Genomic DNA, 21,736 nt, shown 5'->3' with positions numbered 1-21,736 from the left:
GTACCTCCTGATTACTCCACAGATAAAGCAGTCACCCATTTGTGCATTTGGCACACACACTTAGTATCTAGGGCTTTTTAAACCCCCACCCATACTTACCCAGAGTCCTCTTTCTTAGCTAACTTTGCAGCATGAGAGCCACTGCAAGGAGGTTCCTCCCTGCAATGTGAATCTATTTGGAACACGTGCTGCCACTAACTGAATGGGCATAGTCCAAGCTATAACCCCTTCCTAATCATTAATGTGCCTGCTTTCAAGAGAAGGGGCAATGGAGCATGTAGGAGTGGCAGTGGCCTGGGTATTTCACATTGCCTTAGGAATACAGGAAGCTGCCTTACACTAAGTCAGACCATTGGCCCATCTAGCTCAGTGCTGCCTACACTGACTGGCAGCAGCTTTTCAGAATTTCAGACCGGGGACATTCCCAGTAATGCTTGGAGATGCTGGGGCCTTCTGCACGCAAAAGAAGGGCTTTACCACTGAGCTATGGCCCATTTTAAGCATCCCCCCTTTATATCTGCATGGCTTCTGTGAGACAAAGGAATTTATAACAAACCTGTTGTAGATGGAGGTAGAGTACTCATAGAGGACACAGCCCTAACTCTTGGTTTATGCTACTCAGGCACCTAAGTCCATTCCTCAATGACAGGCCACTGCAGGGCAGAAGGATTTGCAGCATCAGTGATTAGGCTTATTTGCTGTTATTTCTTTGGCTATCATGAACAAGGCTGTCTCCCTGGAGCCTCTTTTGGCTACACAAGAATCTGGCTGACCACTGTGAGAACAGGATGCAGGGCTAGATGGGTTACTGGCCCGATCCAGCAAGCACTTCTTAGGTTCTTATGTTCTAATGGACAGAAATAGACACACTCTTGAGGACCTGTGCTTTGAAGCATGAGGGGAAGGGAAGACCTCCTTATTACCACCCTGCTGCCCTCCATGAATGCTCTGGTCTGCAATGTCTTTACTGATAAAGCAGATAGTATCCTGCAGTGCACAGTTGAAATTCAGCCTTTTCTGGAAGGATTTTTTAAAAATAGAATTTAGGGTTAGGTTACAATTTTGAACTCACTTACTAGGGAGTAACACCCCACTACAAAAACACAGTAGAACTTATTTCTACTGGGTAGAGGCTTCCACTACTATTAAAATTAATTTAACTCACACAAGAGTTCTTCTCTTCCTTCAGGCATAAATTAAACAGTTTTATGAGGTGATTTCTTCTCACCTAGAGAATGTCCTTAGATATAAATTCACCTTCAGTTTATTTCTAAAATATCTTCCTTTTTCTTTCCTTTTTCTTCCTCTTCATCTCTATGTTTTCAAGATGTGTATTCAGAAATGTCTGATTTTCTTAATGTTTGATCATGTCTGAGAGAACCAGATGCAATTCTGAAGCTGGGGGCAAACGTTAAAAAATCCAGGAACCTTGAAGATTTTGCAAGCTCCTTCTCACAAAATAATGCTAAATAATTAATGTCCTGAAGATAAATTGCTCTAAGGAGAAACCTTAATGAGGGAACCATTAAAACACTAATAATATATGCAATTTAGGGCAGCCTGCCCTGAATGTCAGCAGGCTAAGATGGAAAGCTCTTAGGACATTATTGATGGTATTGCTGAGATATTACATTTAGGCAAAAATAGTAAGATGACATCATAGCAGACTAGAATACTACATAGAGAATTGAAATTGGGCTTAGCACCAACATTGAACTAATTTGTCTTTAAGAGCTGCTAGGCACACCAGAGAAGGTCATTGTTGGGACTTACATCCTCCTTGTGTTAGACTCAGAGGAGAGCTCCACAGATGAGGATCCAATCATGAGTCCCATAATGAATCAGGACTAGGGGGACAGAGTATTCAGTACCCTGAGACCATAGCTCAGAATAATACCCCCACTCAAGGAACCAGCAGAATCAGATGACCTAATGTGCCCTTAATGGAATCATCTATCTCTGGGACTCTTTGCAATCACCACTACTGGGTCCTCAGGAACAGCAATGGCAGGAAGCCTGAACTCAGGCTTGAACCTGAAAGTGCTGTGCTTGTTTGTCAACACAAAACATCCCAGGTCAATGGCCTATTCAGAAAAAGGCAGCATGGTCAGGATCAGGGCCTCACAAAGACAATGATAGGGTAGGCAGCCTGAGTGCTTACACCAGGAATGGAGAACCTGTAGCCCTCCAGACATAAATTCCATCATTCCTGACCTTGCTGTTTGGAGCTGATGATAACTGGAGTCCAACAATATTTCAAGCAACACAGGTTCCCCTTCAAAATTTCTGCTGCTGCTTGGAAGATGCAAATGCTATAGTTGCCATACACGGTATGTGATCCTAGTTCAATGATCTTCTGGACAGCTCCTCTGTTGATAAGCAGTAGACCCTCTTTCTGCTTATACTGCTGGACAGCTCCCCTGCTGGGTTTGGGAGACCAGAATGTCAGAGGTATCAGCTCGGGATCATTCTTGGCCAAAGAGAGAAGTATAATGCAGTAGTCTTCAAATTTTGGAATCCACCTTCAACAACTTGAAAAATGAGGTCAACTTTTTAAATAATCCACATATGATCATATTTCTCCTCTTATCTTTTCTTGCTTTCCCCTCATTTTCTTGATTTATTTCTCCTGTTCCATCCTCCTCTATTCCTTCTGCCCCTCTTTCCTAAAAAAATAGTTATGTCAAAGTATGACTTGATCATGTCCATCCATTGAAAACCAGTGAGGGGTGGGGAACTTGTGGCACTTCTGAAGTTGTTGGATCTCAGTTCCCATTAGTCCCAACCATGGTCAAAGCTGAAGAATGATGGGTGTTGGAGTCTATGAATACTCTCTTCCTCACTCAACGGCAATAGGCTGTCAGAGTCGGTCATTAAGTCCTTCCAGATCAGGCTGCCTGACCAACATGTAGACTCTGTTGCTCTATCTCCTCACTACTTCAGTTTGACTGAGTGGCAATTTAAGAGCTGTGTGTCAAGATCGCATGAAATGATGGCCTTCTGTGTTCTATTTAAGAAAGGTAGGGCACTCTCTACACACAACAACAAGTGGAACCAAAATCAACCATATATATATAATATCCTGCGTTTTGGGAGATCAAGCCAGTACACGTGGTTCCTGCTTTTTTACCCTCAAAACAACTCTGGGAAACAGGTTGGGTTGAGAGTGAGTGGCCCAAGGTCACTTGGTGAACTCTATAACTGAGTGAGGCTTTTAATTGGATCTTCCTGGTTCTAGTCAGAACCTCTAACTATAACTGTCATGCTGTAATGAACTACAAAGGCTCACAGACAGTTTTCAAAATTCCCATTTTGCAGATTTCAAAGCTGGTTATATTCCTCTTATGATATTTATGCACCTACAGCTCTCACAAATGGTTTAACACACATCTGGTATTTGGATAAAGTTAGAATTTTGGCAGTCTGAAAATTCTTTGTTTGGGGCACTCTCTCCAAACTGAAACATGTCTGAAGCCATTTACAAAAGCTGCCACAAGTAAAATTCAAAAAGTCATATTATATTTCAGGGATGGAGAATCTCTGGCCCACACTTGGCTCCATTAAACATCAGATGTGGAACAGAAAAATCTGCAGCTGCAAGGGAACAAACAGAAGCCTTAAAATGTGCTCCTGATTGTTCCTCTGACAGCAGGGCTTGCATTCAGTTTCTTTTCAATCTGGTGCCAAAAGCAAGCTCCGCTGGGACTGTTTTCTCTCAAGAGCTTCAAAATGGGAGCTGCTGAGTAGAGTTGTTCTCTGCTGAAACCACAGCTTCCAGCTCCACTGGAATTGGCTCTACTCAGAGCTTCTGACTAGAGACAGCTCCTGCCAAAAGCAAATCTTTAGATTCAGCATAGACTGTAAGCTCCAATTTCAGTGCAGATATTTGCAGCCACAACCTGAATTCAAATCAGGGTTGCAAAGGGAAACCAAGACGGCACCTGAAGTGCATTCCTGATTCTTCCTTTGAAGTTAAGTCATCTGACATCATACGATGCCCCAGCAGCCAGACCCATTTTTGCACCCCTATTGTGGTAGAAACAAACAGCTTGATTTCACCTTAAGGCAGCTAGGAAGAGGGATTCTCTTACCATTTTTCGGTAAACCATTTGTTTACCCGAACATTAAGGTCCTGTTTTGAGGTCCTGCTTCCCACATAATCGTGTGGATGTGTTTGGTATGGTACGGTTCAGTTATATACCTCTTTTTTAAACCTCAAGCTCCCAATGCATAAATAACATAGATATATACGATGTGTTTTTAGTTCATTGCTGGTTTTAATTTCTAGAACATTTTAATGATTTGATTTAATTGTTTTTTATTAATAATCCTATTATTTTATTTGTCTTAATCTTTTTGTAAATTGCTTTGGGTTTTTCTACAATCAAGCAGTATATAAATGTCATAAAATAAGTAAGTAAATAAATAACTTGGCCACAGATACAGATAATGTAATAGGAGCCGATTACCACCAGGTTCAGTGCTCGGGTGTGTATGTGTGTGTGTGTGTGTGTGCAGAACTCTTTCATCTACTTCAGTTCTTTCTGGGAGTGATGAAGTAATCAGGACCAACTTGTAGGCATTTCTTCTTACATACCATGTTAGCCAAACCCCCTCAACATACTGGCTGTATTACTTTCTGAAACTTGTTCCACATTCTGCCACCAAAAGCCATACATCTGGATGGAATGAAAGGTTGTGAAGCTGCAGAGGCAAAAAGCAGAAAAAGACTGGACGGCATCACAGCAACAGGGATTTTAGGATGGGCACTTGTGCCCAGATTAAGAACATAAGAATTTAAAGAGCAGCCTAGCTGGATCAGGCCAATGGCTCATCTAATCCAGCATCCAGCATCCAGCAGTGGGCAACCTGTGAACCCATAAGAAGGACTTCAGTGCAACAGCACTCACCTCTTCTGCAGTTTCCAGCAACTGGTATTCAGAGGCATTGTTCCTCCAACGGTGGAAGCAGAACATAGTAATCATGGCTATTAGCCATTGATAGCCATAGATTGTTGAATCCTCTTAAAGTCATCAAAGTTGGTGGCTATCACTGCCTCTTGCAGGAGCAAATTCCATAGTTTAATTACATGCTGTGTCAAAAAGTCTTTCCGTTTGCTTGTCCCGAGCCTTCCAATATTCATTGGGTGGCCCCAAGTTCTAGTGTTATGAGAGAGGGAGGAAAGCTCATCTCTTGCTCACGTTCTCAATACCATGCATCATTTTATACACCTCTGACATGTCCTCCCTTCCCCTTAGAGGCTGTTTTGGAGCCTTAGAGGCTCAAGCAATCCAACCTGCCATGTCTATAGCCTCAGACTTCACCTCCAGCCATCTGTAGACTACTGATAGTTTCAGGCCCTGGCAACACAAAGCACCCTTCCCACCACAACCCTTCCCTTCACAATTGGCTGTAGCACTCAAAAGTGGTTATATATTCAGGGTGTGGGTCACATCAGTTATGGGGAAAATGTGCAGATTTAATGAAGAAGGATCACCCAAGAGGCAGAATCCAGTGGAGGAAGGCATCATGTTCACCTCTGAAGTTGGCTTCCTAACTACTGGAGTGATCCATGGTGTTGCTCATATTTTGTAAGCCGGGGGAGTTGGGAGCAATGGAAGAGGCAATTCCTATATCAGAGGAAGATAATTTGAAGGAAAGCAGCAATAACATGGCAGGTCTGAAATTCAGGAAGCCTGCTCTGGTGTCTAGTGGGTGCTGCTAGGTCAAGGTATGGTCAATAGGTAGAAGAGCTAAAAACCAGAAAGTGGGATTGGCAGAAAGCAAAGGAAGTGTCCAAAAACTTGGAATAATCAAGATTAAAACATGGAACAGATAACCAAGGGTATCTGGGAAAATGTGTACTGCTTGCAAAGCTGGAAATACATAAGAGCGTTATTTAAGAGAATTGCAAGTGTTTTGAGAGTGGGTTCACTTTTCATGCTACACACAGACATTTCTTTTGAAACCATTTTAAAATGTGCAAAACCTGTTTGCCAGAGGCAAAAGTGGAGTGAGCAGCCATCCATCTTTCAAATGGCTTCCAGTGTGCTGGCATCCACAACTACCATCTATTGTCTGTCTTCTGCCTATGAAGATTGATGGGCAGCTCCATTAGGAAAGGTGCCCACCACAGAACATTTCTATTATCTACAAGTACCTGCTGAAAATAGAACTATTAATACTTTAATACATTCCCTACTAGAGAAAATAGCAGCTGGAAAGAGGGGGGGGGAGAGGGAACTTTCAATTACTGGAGTGGAGGAAGTATTAACCAGGAATCGGGAACCTGTGTTTTCCAAATGTTCTTGCAACTCCCATCATCCCTGACCATTGACCATGTTGGTTGAAGCTGATGGGACAATAGCATCCAAAGAGCCACAATAACAACACTCCCCCCACAGAACTGTTTTTGTAAAGCGATGAGAGATCTAATGACAGATGTCAATTGTCTTGATTTGTGTATCATGCTTTACCTCGGTTTAAATCAGTTTAAAACTTGCTCCCTCTGGCTTGAATCACACCACAGCCATATGTGTAAGAAAATCAAATATTTTAAAGCCATCCAAGTGGGTGGCCATCATGGCCTCCTGTGGGAGCTAATTTCACAGTTTACCTATGTGCCATGTAAAATGCACTTTCTTTTATCTGTCCTGAATCTTCCAGCATTCTGCTTGCATGTCCCAAAGCTCTACTGTTATGAGATAGGTAGAAAAGCGTTTTTTTTTCCTTCCACTTTCTTCACACAATGTACACTTTTATCTCTTTCATGCCCCCACATTTTTTGAAATGAAGAAGACCCTAAACGTTGCCACTTTTCTCGGAGGAGAGTTGCTTCAACCCCTCAATCATTTAGCATGTCCTTTTCTGAACCTTTCCAGCTATGCAGTATCCCTTTTGCCTTAGTTAATTTTGTTTTTTCTTTCTGGGCATGTTGTATTTATGTCCCACCACATTCCTTCTAGCATTGCTTGAATATAGTCTATAGAATATACATAGATATATTCTATATCAGGCATGTCCAACAGGTAGAACTCTCCCCCCAAAGAAGCTGAATAACTGTGCCCCCCCCCCCAGAAAAAGCTCAACATTTTACCTCCTCTCTGAAAAAACTCAACAACTTTGACCTGAACCCCCAAAAAGGGGATAGATCACTGCCAGTTTTTAACTCTGTGAGTAGATCGCAGTCTCTTGGGAGTTGGCCACCCCTGTTCTATATAGTCTACGGAATATGACATGCATATTCCACACATTACATACAAGCAATGCTAGAAATGTATAGCCAGTTTAGAAAACTAAATGAGGCTTCCAAAAAGCCTGCATGGATTATCTGTACTGCAATGCTTCCAAAAGAGGATTAACTCCCTTTTCATGCAGACATTTTTTGCATAGTGGCTGGTCCCTATCTCACTTGTTAGCCCCTGGAGAGAATATGATCATTAGGTTGGGAAGATCTTCCCAACTGGATTCCCCAACATGATGACACCAAAACATGTCCTACAGCCATGTTGTGAGACAATACTATGAGATAGTGGGTTTGTTTTTCAGTGCCCACCTGTAACAACTCATATGGGGTAGATCAATTAAATAGCTATTAGCCATTATAACTAAATGTGTGCATTTGAACTATTTGATGGGTTGATGGAATTTGTCTGACTGCATCTCCCTGTACTGGATTTTCATGCTGTGTTGGTTTTGCTGCTTCAATCCCATAAATCTGGGGGGAGCACAAATCCCATAAATCTAATAGGAGAGACCCCCCCCCCACTGCAGGCAGGTGTGTGTGTGTGTGTGTGTGTGTGTGTGTGTGTGTGTGTGTGGCAGCTGTGGGCATAGCAGGACATCCATTCACAGTGGCCTCCTCCTTGCAGTCAGGGAATCCCCTGCAGTTGCCCCTCCACTTCCAGGTATTCCACCTCTCCTCCAAGGAGACCCAGGTACTATGTATGGTTCCCCTGCACCACATCTTACACGTTTTATCCTCACAGCCACCCTTTGAGGTACAATAGGCTGAGAGGCAGTGAAGGCCTGAAGTTGCCAAGTGAGTTTTGTGGCTGAGTGAGGATGTGAAAGTGGCTCTCCCAAGTCTTAGTCACTTTACAGGGAACCAGGCAGAGGGCCTTCTCAGTAGTTGCGCCCGCCCTGTGGAACACCCTCCCATTCGATGACAAACAGATAAACAACTATATGACTTTTGGAAGACATCTGAAGGCAGCCCTGTTCAGGAAAGGTTTTTTTATGTTTGAGCTTTTATTGCATTTTTGATATTTTGTCAGAACTGCCCAAAGTGGGTGGGGCAACCCAGTCAGATGGGCGGCATATAAATAATAATAATAATAATAATAATAATAATAATAATAATAATAATAATAATAATAGTTATTATTTGCCCAGCACTATAACAATTATACCACAGTGGCTCTCACCAGCAATCTGGGTGAGGATCTTCCTCTTCCCCTAATATGCTCCCAGAATGAGAAGGTATGCCCCCCCTTGGAGCTTAAGAACTTATTTCCCTTCCCACTTTGATAAAATGGGCGGGGGGTATTTTAAAACAGGGACAAATCTGTTTTGACTTTAAAAAAAACAAACCAGGGTAATTCCTTCAATTCTTCTCTTCTTTATTATTTCCCTGTTACTGATTTATGTTTTTACTGAATTGCTGTATATTATGATTTTGTCTTTCTTATTTGTGTAGCCTAGAGAAGGGTTTCCCAAACTTAGGTCTCCAGCTGTAGTGTTTTGTTTTGTTTTTAACAAAACAACCTACAATTCCCATCATTCCTGACCACTGGCCCTGCTAGCTAAGGATGATGGAAGTTGTAGACAAAAAACAGCTGAAGACCCAAGTTTGGGAACCCCTGGCTTAGTGCATTAGTCCTCAATTGGTGGTTTGGGATCTAGCACTGGGCAGCACTGGATCACAGCCTGATCTAAGCAGCACTACCACAAATATATTGATTTTGGTTGATATATGTAAACCACATATGCATTTACTGAAATATAAAGCAGTGTACAAGTATTATTAATAACAGTATGCAAGTATTATTAATAACAGTAACAAAGAAATTGCTTCCCAAACGTATGTTTTGGTTAAAGATGGTTTGATACTAGCCTAGAGAATATTTTTATTAGGTGAGTCACAAATTGAAGCAAGCAAGCAAGCAAACATTTAAGATCCACCTTTCGCCATAGTTCAAGGAATCTTACAATCAAAATTTGCAACATACAACGCAATACAATCAGCCCTGTACAGACATGAAAGAACAGCAATGAATTCCAGCAGTCAAAAGCGTCATAAAACATTAGAGAAGTCAGGGTAAGAAAAGAGGGATTGTGCATAATTATGATGGTAGGCAAGCAATTGAAAAGAGAAAATAAAGAACCAGCTCATAAAAGCCAAAGAAGGTTGCATTGTGGTGGAAGGCAAATACAGAAGGGGCAAGGTGAACCGCTCTAAGGAAGAGTATCAAATGCTGGGTGAGGACAAAGAAAACTCTCTTCCTCTTTGTCCCAGCCAAATATGGATTCGGAACTAACAAGAAGGTTTCTGTAGATGATCTTAACAATGCCCACATATGGGGGCAGCACACCTCTTTTTAGTAGATGTCATTAAACAACAGAGGTAGGCCATTGCCTTTATGACTTGTTCGTGAGCTTCCAGAAGCAAATGGCTGCTCCTTGTTGGTCACAGTTTGCTGGACAGGATGAAACCCTAATCTGATCCAGCAGAGCAACCCTCAGATTCTTAGAAAATTGAACTAGGCTTCCCAACAGCCTGCATGGGTATCTGTCTTGCAATGCTTCCTAAAGAGGATTGAGTCCCTTTTCATGCATGTTGACAGCACTACGGGTGGAGAAGAGAATTGTTTTAAAGTGGCCTATACATATAATATGGCAGTTCTAACCTGGCTAAGCCTAGCCCACACTAGACTGCCTCTTATGCTGAGATCACACTTACACCCAAGCCACATTTGCCTGATTCTGTGTGAGCAATGCAAAATTATACACAGAAAAATATATATCATGTGCATTCTGCATATAAAACACATTAACATATACATTAATATGTATGGAAGAGTCAAGCTCTATGCTGTATTATATTTCTGCAAAGTATTAATACATTGTATTAATGGGTAATTTCATATAATATATGTTGCTGTATTTATTTTATGTGCTGGTTAATTAAGGAAACCTGGAGAGTATGTGCGCATAACAATGCACACATAATGGTGTACATATTACTGTATGTATGAATTGCTCACATTTTTAGCGAAACTAGTAAAAAATAATAATAACTCACTTCTCATTGAGATCAAGGAACAAGATGAAAATTAGAAAACAAAATCCCTGCAGATAACGGCCGCATGGAGCTTTTCAGAAAATACCACACCTCTAGTTGGCACTTGTAACATCCAAAGCCAAGTTGAGATCTCATAAGGAGAGGTTATTGAAAACCAAATCTGCCCTGACAAATTCAACTTCAGTTTAGTTTTAGTATGCGCTTATTGTTTGTATTTCTTCAAACATTATTGCTCAACACAGGTGGCTTGTAAAACAAAGATTTTTGAAAAATCATAGAGCCAATAATTTAAATCACCAAAATAAAAATATATATCTCAGAGTATAAAATAAGTAATAACGAGATTAAAATAGAAAATAGCACCAAAGACAACAGCATGTGCAAACATGACAATCCACCAAAATTTAGCAAAAGATGAACCAGGAAAATATTGTTGTTTGGGGAGTTCTAGAAGCAGGGCACTACCACATAAAAGGCCCTGTTCCAGTCACTACTTCAAGTCTTATCTGAAGACGGGAATGCAGAGAAGAGACTCCAATTAATATCTTAATTATCAAGCAGGTTTATATGGCAGTAAACAGTGCAATCGCAACAATAGTATTATTAAACACTTTTAAACTGCTCACCATTTTGTAAGCACAGTACAAGAGGGAAGACAGTCTCTGCCTGCAGGCTCACAATCTAATGGACATGACATAAAAGGGAAAAGAACTGGGGAGGGGAAAGGAATGCAAGCACTGGAGCAGCTGCTCCTTCATTGTACAACGGATGTGGCTTTTTTCCATGATGCACTTCTTGGGAGGCAGGGGGTCAGCCTATTTGTGGCCAAGAGTCACATGGCTGGTGGCATAGGCCAGAGCATGCCTCCCTTCCAGTAACAGGTAGTTAGAGTAGAGTGTTCTTTCATGAAGGGAGATGGGGGGGGAAGCAAGCTCCCTACAGCTGCTCATTCTTGGGACAACAGATTGGGACAGGTTAGTCTCCCCCTTGCCATAGGTTGGGGTGTAGCCTCCCACTGACCTTGGCCCCTTGACACACTCCAGGATGTGCCTCCCTTTGATTCTGTAACCCTAGAGCAACATAACTTGGTCCATAGATATCAGGAAAGCAGAGAGGTGCCTTATACCAGGTGAGACCATTTGTCTATCAAGTGCAGTATTGTCTAGCCATGTAGGTATACAGAAAGCTGCCTTCCGCTGAGCCAGACCTCTGGTCCATCTAGCTCAGGACTGCCTACACAGACTGGCAACAGCTCTACCATGTTTCAGACAGAGAGTGTTCCCCAGTCCAACCAGTAATTGCCCTACCAATGAGCTATGGCCCCCTTCCCCAATTGGAAAAGACCTTTCACATTGCCTGCTTCCTTGTCACTTTAACTGGAAATGCTGGGGACTGAACCTGGGAACTTCTGCCTGCAAAGCATTGAGCTATGGTCCCAAACCAAGAAGGGGTTGCCATTATAAGCTAGTTGGTAATGGCTCACAATGAAAGATACTCTTACCTGGCACTTCCTGCTTACATTAAAACATTAAAGGCTTTATCCCCTCCCTCTGCCAAGAGCCTTTGTTCTGAATCAAGCCTGAGTATGCATTCCTTTTGGCAAAAAAGACAAATCAATATATTTCCTACTTTCCCCCAGCAACATCAGGACAAATTAGCAGCAGAAATTGTGCCTAAGGATAGCAACTCTAAATAAGCATTTGAAATAAGCTGGTGTTGCTAACAAGGGGGAATCTTTATACCAGCCTTCACCAACCTGGTGCCCTCCAGGTGTTTTGGAGTACAATGCCTACCAATCCTAGACAGTGCAGTTGGCTGTGATGGCTGTGACTGATGGGAGCTGTCAGAAATATCTGAAAGGTGGTGAACAATGCAGCCAGGTGGAGATGAATAGAGACACTTGGCTTAATTGGAAAAGTACTCACCACAGTTTGATGGTTGACCTGGATCACTTCATCCCCTGCATGGATTTTCTTGCACTGGTCTGCTGGAGACTAAAGGCAAGAGAAAGGTGGGGGGGAGGGAGAGAGAAGCTTGACAATGGGAAAACCCAGCGGTGGAATTCTTCACACTTTGCAACTGTACTATTAAAATTCTAGTCCATGGCATAATTCTGTCTGGCACCAAGATAATATTGATTCATTCTTTACAAAGTGACACTCCTAAGCCCTCTTCAGGCTTTCAAAAGGAATGTGTGAGGACTGGGGAGGGAAGGGTCTATCAGTTTTGGTTCTTTCTGTTTCTCATTTTCCCCAATCTTAAACTCAGTTCTCCATGTTTTGCAATGATTTACAGGTTTTGTTTCATTTCTAAACCCTCATGATAATTCATCAGCACTTTAGTGCACATTTCTCCTAATGAAGGCATTTTTATATGCAATTTTGATTAATGTACACATTTTGGCAAGCAACTTCCCCTAATATAATGCATTTTTGTATGTTATCTTTAATGCTCTATATGATTTTATGCAGTTTCTTCATAAATGTGCATTCTTGTAAACATGGTTTGGTTGGAGAACTGCATCATAAAATTTAGATGTAACTGATGACTTCTTCCCTCCCCTACATTTGCATTGCATTTCCTTTGCATTGAAACAAATGGGAGTAGAATAATGCAGTGGCAACATAATTTATATAACCTAATTACATAAGTTACATAATTTTGCCACAGTGGACAGTGGGACAAATAAAGCATCTTTTAGCAAAGACGATATGCAGTGGAACAGAAACAGTGGTTGGGGCACACTGTCATAGGTGGGAGGCACTAATGGAGACTTTGCAGGAACACTGGAACATATGAAGCTACTTTCTGCTGAGTCAGGCTGTTGGTAAATCTAGCTCAGTATTGTCTACACTGACTAACAACAGCTCTCAAAGATTGCAGACAGGGTTCTCTCCTCACCCCATCTGCAGATGCCAGGCATTCAACCTAGAACTTTCTACATAAAAGGTAAAGGTAAAGGACCCCTGACAGTTAAGTCCAGTCGCGAACAACTTTGGGGTTGCGGTGCTCATCTTGCTTTACTGGCAGAGGGAGCTGACATTTGCAGACAGTTTTTCCGGGTCATGTGGCCAGCATGACTAAGCCACTTCTGGTGAAACCAGAGCAGTTCACGGAAACACCGTTTACCTTCCCACCAGAGCGGTACCTATTTATCTACTTGCACTTTGACGTGCTTTTGAACTGCTAGGTTGGCAGGAGCAGGGACCGAACAACGGGAGCTCACCCCATCATGGGGATTCGAACTGCCGACCTTCCGATGGGCAAGCCCTAGGCTCAGTGGTTTAGACCACAGCGCAAGGTAGATACTTACTAATGAGCTGCAGCTCTTACCCTTGCTGGAGATTATGGGGATTGAACCTGGGAACTACTGCATGCAAGTAAGATGCTCAACCACTGAACTGTGGCCCCTTCCCCCTCCTGCGTGGATCCAGCCCTGCACCAGAGATGGAATTTTCTAATCAGACCAAACATGTGATATTACAACAGTTCCCACATTCAACTGGCACTTATTATAAGGTTACCAGATTTTTTTCAATGAATCCGTGGACACTTTTCAACTTCAATGAATTTTGTATGGGGACTGATGTGTAAATCTGGGGACTGTCCCTGGGAAATGGGGATGTATGGTGACCTTAACTTATTAAGCATAGAGAAATCAAGCGAGATAGATGCATGTGTGAAGCAGCTGTCTGCTGGGATGATGCTTGATCCATTATGTCTCATTCTCCATGAATATGTACGAACTCTCCCTTAGATCTCTTCCAACATAAGCTGCAAAGGTTCAGGCTAGGCTTGTTTTTCAAGTTGCCTCTCTCTCTTCCCTGCCCTCCCCATCTCTTGACTCTGACCCAGCTTTTTCTGCTATCTTTTTCAATTACATCTTGGTTGGGGTCAATTATTCCTTCAAAAGAGAAGCCAAATCAATTGGTTGAAGTACTAGGAATGAAACATCTTTGATGTTGCTTCTCTTTCACTGAGCATTTCGAGCAGAAACAAAGTGGCAAGCTGTGGGTGTGTCCCACTTCCTTATGTTTGCTGAACAGCAGCCCCAAAGATGAGGGACATTCGCCACTAAAAGATTTATGCCTTTCATTTGGTCGTCGACTGACAAATTTCTCTTATTAAAACATTTATAAGCTCTTTAACAAAAGATGCTTCTTCTTCTTCTTCTCTGCCACCTCCCCTATTCCTCCTCCTATTTTTCTTTTAATAAAGTATGTTGCTTTCGGTAGCAAAAACGGCAGTGGAGGTGGGGATTCTGTAATAAGATAGTGTACAATTGATTTTGGCTGGAGTTCACGGCAGATTCCTGGATCTGGAAAATACTGTAAAGTATATCCAAATACCAGAAGGGTATAACTAAAGAAGACACTTAAGGAAAGTGGGAGGATTTTATTGCACTTGTCAGAAACCAGATGCTTGAGAAAGCCAGGGCACAGCTAGCTGTAAACAAAAAAATTGTATTAACCTAAGAACAGCCCTGTTGGATGAGGTCAAAGGCTCATCTAGCTCTGCATACTGTTCTCACAGCAGCCAACCACATGTCTATGAGAAGCCCACAAGCAGGACATTGAGTGCAACACTAACCACTAACCACTAACTACTTGTAAAGGTAAAGGTACCCCTGACCGTTAGGTCCAGTCGCGGACAACTCTACTTGTAGTTCCCAGCAACTGGCATTCAGAGGCATACTGCTTCTGCTGGTGAAGGTAGAACAAAGCCATGGTGGGCAGCAGTCGTTGACAGCCTTATACTCTATGAGTTCATCTAACCCACTTTAAAGACATCCAAGTTTGTGGCCACCACAACCTCTTGGTGGGGAGAATATCATAGTTGGAACTATGTGAAGAAGTACTTCTTTTTGTCTGCCTGGATAAGGCAAGGTCCAAAAGCCCAACCTACCAAAGTGACTGGTCTGCTCAGAAGGCAACAGGACACATGGGAACATAGGAAGCTGCCTGAGGCAGACCTATTGGTTTATCTAGCTCTGTACTGTCAACAGTGAGTGGCAGAATCTCTCCAGGGTTTCAGGCAGGGTTCTCTCCCAGATCTACCTGGAAATGCCAGGGATTGAACCGGTGGCCTTCTGCATGCAAAGTGGATGTTCTGCCACTGAGTTATGATAACCCTTCCATATATAATGCCTCATTATCACAATGAACAACAACAAAAAAGGGCTCCCACTTGTGCTAGGATACCTTGGTTGGCATTTCAATTAAATTTGTGGCCCAAAGCATACACAAGAATTAATGGCAGATGCGTGGGGGGTGGGGGAAGATTGCAAAGGAAATTGCATTTCTTCACTGGAAGGAAGGTGTGACAAAGGGTTTCTTGGTGACTGCAAAAAGAGGACAAAACTCAAAAATCGGGCGATAATAGGATGGTTTAGAAACAACTTCATCTAGCATCTGGCATGGACCCTTTTCCAAAAATACTGAGAAAGTATGGAGAAAGTTATTTTGGGACAGTTAAGAAGACATGCTTGTCTTTCTTTACTCTGGCTGATAAACATGTATCAGGTTTTAGGTTTAAATATTTTACATCTTCTGTACCCCTCTGTTTGTTTACCCTTTCTGAGAACTAGTTTCTGAGAACCAGAAGCTAGGATTGTGGGCTTTTGCCTGGGTAAGGATTAAAACCTCAGGCTGAGAAACCACAATCAAAATGGGTCAGGAACTTAGGAAGCTGCATTATAATGGGTCAGACCCATTATAATTCTGGCAGGGGCCCTCCAGAATTTCAGGCCAGGGACATTACCAGCACTATCTAGAGCTGCTGGGGAATGGAACTGGGACCTGTTAGGCTATGGCCCTCCCAAACTACATTGCCTATTTCTTTCCATTTCCTTTCTTCTTCTCTCATGTAGACTTTGACCCACTCATTCCCTCCCCCACAAAAAAACAGCCTACATCCTTGGCATTGTGGTGCTTCTTTCCAGCCTGTCTCCCCCTTTCTAATCATGGATTTATAATACTGGAGAAGATTAAAATATAATGAAGAAAGTGAAAGCCTGCTGCTGGCATCTTTCATTTCTTTTTCTTTAACATATAAAGCTTTTGACGCTATAAAGAAAATTATTATCTTGACACAAGTGCTATTTTTTTTTGCTTCAGAATGTAGAAGTTTGCTGATTCGAGGCTTCCACCATCATTTTTTCTGCCATCATTAAAATAGCACTTTATTCAAAAGCTCTTTACTACTTGGTTATTGCTGAAATGATCTTTACCACTGCCCGTGTGTTTGTTTATCACATTTGCACCCCTCCTTTCCTCCAGGATGATATTATTTTATTTATTAAATTTACATACTGTCCTTCTTACAAAGATCTCGGGGCAGTTTACAGCATAAAAATGCATTTATGATTTTGTAATTTTATGATGTTTGATTGATATTGTTATACACTAACATAGTATTTTGCTTTGAGAGTTAGCAGTTTATAACATGTTCTTATAAAACAAACAAATAAATACTTTAAATAAAGAAATGCACTGATCTTAGGAAACTTAGAAGCTGCCTTATACCGGATCAGACCAATTGGTCCAGCTAGCTCAGCACTGTCATGGACTAATTAGACACAGAGGAATGGTGGAAGGAAGCAACTGGTGAACCACCAAGGGGAGAAGGCTGAGTCCAGGGACTGGTGATGGGATGACAATGAGTGCTCAGAGGCAGATGAGGGAGAAGACTGGGAAGAGGAGGTGTCAGAAGCTGAAAAAGGTAACAGGGCTTAGTGAGCTGGGAGAGTTAGTGGCAGAGAGAAGTCCAGAATCAGAGGAAGAAGCTGAAGCAGGAGAGTGGGATGAGGGAGGCCAAGAGGCAGAGATTAGTCAGGCTGGAGAAGATTCACAGATGTCTCCCCCTCCTGCCACGACAAGCTCTCATCCCTCCTTGTCTCCCAAAACCAGAAGAGAGCTGAAACGGGCAGAGCAACAGCAGGCTGCACACAAGTACAGTCTCTGGTTGCTTAAAAAAAACAACCCTGGAGAGGAAGGGACTTAGACAGCTGTGGGGAGGCAAGAACTTCATGAATCAGTCTTGGAAACTGATTCATGGGGATGAGCTGCTGCACTCATTAGGCCTGACACCCTGTCAAGTCTGTGGAGGTGGTGTTTCTGCTAATGAAGAGTTAACTTCAACTTTGAATGGTGTGATTTACTGACAGCTTAGTCTTTGACAGCATTGCCGACAGTGCCTCTTCAAGGTTTCAGGTGGAGAGGGTGCTTCTCCCAGCCCAACCTAGAGATGTTAGGAGTTGCACCTTGGATCCTGTTCATGCAAAGCATTCACCCTACCACTGAGCTACAGCCCTTCCCTATTGTGGACCTACTCTAGCCTCCTTGATCTCCACTCATCCACCATTTTATTGCTGTTTTTCTCCCCAAAAGGCATGGAACGGCTTGGCTCAGCTGTTCTCCCCTCTTCAGAATGATCACTGGTAATAGTGCCAGGCTCATTCCTACTAGCATTTTCCACTAGCCTAAGAAAAACAAAAACAAAAAATAATCAACCTTCCATCCCCTGCCTGAGAGCTGGGGGTAATGTTTCTAAGCAGCAATAAAATTTGCTCTTTACCTAGGTAAGCAAAAGCACAGTGCACTTCAACCAGAGCAGGGACAATGTGTCATGCTTCAGAAGATGCTGCTCGCTACTTCCTGGATGCGTTCTATCTCCCCATCTAGGTTTCATTTGAGGTTTTTAATTGCAAATATGCCTGCAGACAAAACTCAATAAAAAAGAATGACAGAACAGCCCTCCAGACCTCATCTTAATACTAATAGCTAAGAGCACTGAGTGTCTAAGGTGGTTCACATATTAACTTTGTCCTGAGATAGCAGAGGGGCCAGTGGGTCTAATTAGACCCACCAGGACTAGGTCTGGGTGATATCTGCTTTCCAACATCGTAATATATCGCCAGCTAAACTTTGCGATATGGCGGTATATTATGATGTCAGAAAGGAGGTGGGGAGGAAGAAGGCAGTTGCTGGTCACAGAGACAATTAGCACAACTGTGTGAAGCTTCTGCCGCACTGGCCCTGGTGGCACGTCCATTCTTTGTTCAAATGCCTCCAATGAAAGCTGGGCTCTGGTCATGCAAATAATGTCAAACCATGGTAATTTGTAGACTATGTTTGTAGACTGTGGTTTGGCATTCCATATAACTGTGGCCTCTGTAGTTGTGGCTAGTAAAAAAAGGAACAATTCTGCAAAACGGTTAGAGCAAGGTGCTGACAATGCCAATGTTGCAGGTTCTACCCCCACACTGGACAGCTGCATATTTGGGCTGGACTAGATGATCCTCAGGGCCCCCAACTCTATGAGTCAACATGTGCCTTCTATGAAAATGGACAACACCCGTCAAATTAGCTTGACATGTAAAACTTATTCCAACTGTAACATTTGCGGGGGGGGGGAGTTGTTAGCTTGGCATAGGATATGGGGTGGGTTTAGTGCAGCGTGTGCACAGCCTTTCATACTGTGTCAATGAACAGCATTTAAAAATCTATCAGCATTAGAGTCCATTAGAGTCCATCAGTGGCCAGCTACCCTGCAGCTGGCAGACGAGGATTGAAAGGCAGGCCAAGCCCTTGCATTAGCCTGCTGAGAACATTTGCAGTGCTTCCTCAAGCAGTGGAAAGTTTCAGGACCCTTGCTTTTCACAGATTCAGTTCCCTTTGGGGAAGAAACCACTGGAGACTTTTGTCCTGCTCTTTTGTTAACTTATTTGTTTGCATCTTGGAACAGGGGAGTGTGTGGAGGAAGGCATCCATACAGTTTTATAAAACTGCTTCCTTTCCTCCTGCCATCCCACTAAGGTTACTTTCTGGTAGCTTTGCTGGCTCTGTTCAAGTTGCTACATTGGGGATGGGAAACTTCAGTCCTGATGGCCACATATGGCCCCCTCCTAGCCTCTTTGACTGGCCCTTGGAACTCTCTCCAAGCCATGCCTCATACCGTGCTTTCGTCGGGGTGGAATGTGTCCCTGAACTCTGATAGCAACTCTTGTTTGCTTGGATGGAGGATAGAAAGGGGCATGAGAGTGTCTGCAGAAACAAAGCCCACTGTGCAAAGGCAAGATTGCAGCAAACTTTTGCCTCTCCCCCACTGGCATGCGGCCCCCTGAAGGTTACCCAGAAGGGAATGTGGCCCTTCCTGGCTTCTGTGCTAAAAAAATCTCCTTCAGTCCTCACCACAGGAGTTTTCTGAGCCCTTCCTAGCTCAAATAGGGCACCAGTCTCTTTCTTATATATGCCAATATTTCCTTTAAGTTATCTTCACAATAGAAAAAAGAAGGGAGGCAAATGGAGAGAGGGGGAAAAGAAGGGAGGGATAAACGCTTTGCAAGGTCTACCAAATTGTCATGGATATGATGCGATATAAATATCACAATAAAATTAGTGTGCGCGTTTTGTTGCTGAATTAGAATAATTGCCACAATTTATTCTAAATAGATTTTAGAGACATCTGTGAAGACAATATAATAGGCCAATAATCTCTCTTCCATTTCCTAGCAATCAGAGTTCCACAAGCAATACAAATGGTTTAAGGCTTTCTCATCTGAAACTGTGTTATCCCTCCTACAGCGGCCATGTGTCCTACCTTACAGAGGAGTCCGTTTCAAGGGCTGTCAGAAGGCAGCCCTCAATTGGAGGGAGTATTTTATCTGGTCCAAATCTGGCTCAAATCTAAGAAGGAGAGCAGGAACCTTGAACTTGCCCACCAACAGTGACCACTTGGACTGCAGATTGGGCAGGCACACATGGGACCTACAGTATTCATATATCCTTCTCCACAATATACTGCCCTGTTTGAGTCCTATTTGAATTATAAATGGAATCATGGGGTTGTAGCCAATGATACTTTTACTCAGAAGTAGACCCATTTAAATTAATGGAAATCACTACCTTAGGACTATTAATTTAAATGGGTCTAATCGGAGTAGAAGTAAGTGTGCCACAACCCACAGTCTTTCTATTTAAATCATAACAATTATTTCCAAATTTGCATCTATGCATACAAACTAGCATATGCATTTTTAACGCAAGTCTGTGCCCTCTTGTTGTTGTTTTTTTAAACGATGCATAAATGGCCACTCTTTTCTTCTTCATTTGAAGGGATAATACTCTGCTTTCTAAGTGTCAAATGAGACATGTCAGCTTAGCTCCAAAGCAGGGGTGGGGTTCTCTTCTAGGAGCAGCGTTTGTGGAACCTCACGCCACCCCTGCCCCATCCTGAGATGAAGGTGCAGCTGTGGCAGGGGCTCAATCTGTGTGTGGGGGGGCTGGTCAAGCAGGGGAGGCCCCTGGAAGATTACCTGTGAGGCCCCTAAGATTCTGCAGACAACATCTGGCCCACAGGTTGGCAGTTCTGCAACCCTAATGTATGAGTTCTTAAGCCATATCACGTGATGTTTTCTGGGCTATCATGATGCACAAGTAGTTTCTTTACTGCTTTGCCTCCTCAACGTCACTTGCAACGGTTTCAGTTTAGCTGATTTTAAATGGCCCAGAACACTAGCGGGTATAGTCCTCGCTAACAGGGAAGGATTGAGTGCTTGAACTAAATGGACTTTCCCCATCTCTTGTTAGCAAGGTTCTGCAGCTTAATTACATATGACTGTTTTATAAGCCCACCTAATTTCCTGGACCCAAATATGCTTCATTAAGCTCAAGGCTTTGAAACAGAACTCTATAGCAATCACAGTGAGGTTATAAATTGGAAATTGCAGGTGGGTGGGTGGGTAGGTAAGCGGGGGAGTGGAGGAGACAGAAATGGCAGGAGGTTCAATTAAAAGTGAGTTTAATGATCTATTATCAGCAATAAAGATTTTGCTATGCCTTCACCATCCCGGTGCCATCCAGCTGTTTTCAACTACAACTCCCATCAATCCAACCAGAATGGGACTGATGGGAGTTGTGGTTCAAAAGAGCCATGTCAGTTGAAGGGCCAAAGGTGTGTCACTCTCCCCTACTCGCCTACAAAGACGCTCCAGTAAAGTTCATCCAGCCACTTTTGGACAGACAACAGATTCAGATTCTGTCTATGTGCTGAATGGGTTAGTGCTAGGCTATCTATATTATGCACGTCTATATTGGGGGGATTGTGTGTATGCATTTATTGGTAACAGGCAACAGCACTCTGGGATCATTATTACTATTTTAAGAAGGAAAGGAAAGCTATTTTTCAGGCCTATTCACTGTGGTGGGGAATTTTTCTTCAATCTGAGGTTCACATTCACTCCCAGGCAATCTTCCATGGGTTGCACGACTGCAGTGGATGGAGGCAGCTGCAAAATTGGGGGTGGACTGGAGGCAAAATGTGAGCAGAACAATAGATGTAACTCTTACCTTTGCACAGTGGGCTACATTTGAGCAGCTAGATGCAACTCAGAGATACCCATACCCAGAGAGGCATTATCATAATCCAGCCAGG

At 42.8% G+C, this 21,736-nt stretch overlaps 1 protein-coding gene across 1 annotated transcript in view; it reads right to left on the bottom strand.

Moving 5' to 3' along the window:
• The window catches only part of LOC117040145 (connector enhancer of kinase suppressor of ras 2-like), a 290,274-nt gene that overhangs the window by 109,142 nt on the left and 159,396 nt on the right, over nucleotides 1–21,736 (bottom strand). The window contains exon 8 of the mRNA XM_033137731.1: nucleotides 12,229–12,297. Coding sequence (XP_032993622.1) covers nucleotides 12,229–12,297 — 69 coding nt within the window. The remainder of the gene's footprint in view (nucleotides 1–12,228; nucleotides 12,298–21,736) is intronic.

The sequence above is a fragment of the Lacerta agilis genome, chromosome Z, assembly GCF_009819535.1.
Source record: "Lacerta agilis isolate rLacAgi1 chromosome Z, rLacAgi1.pri, whole genome shotgun sequence".
Classification (NCBI taxonomy): domain Eukaryota; kingdom Metazoa; phylum Chordata; class Lepidosauria; order Squamata; family Lacertidae; genus Lacerta; species Lacerta agilis.
The sequence above is the reverse complement of the archived record's forward strand: the minus strand, read 5'-3'. Positions and strand labels throughout refer to the sequence as shown.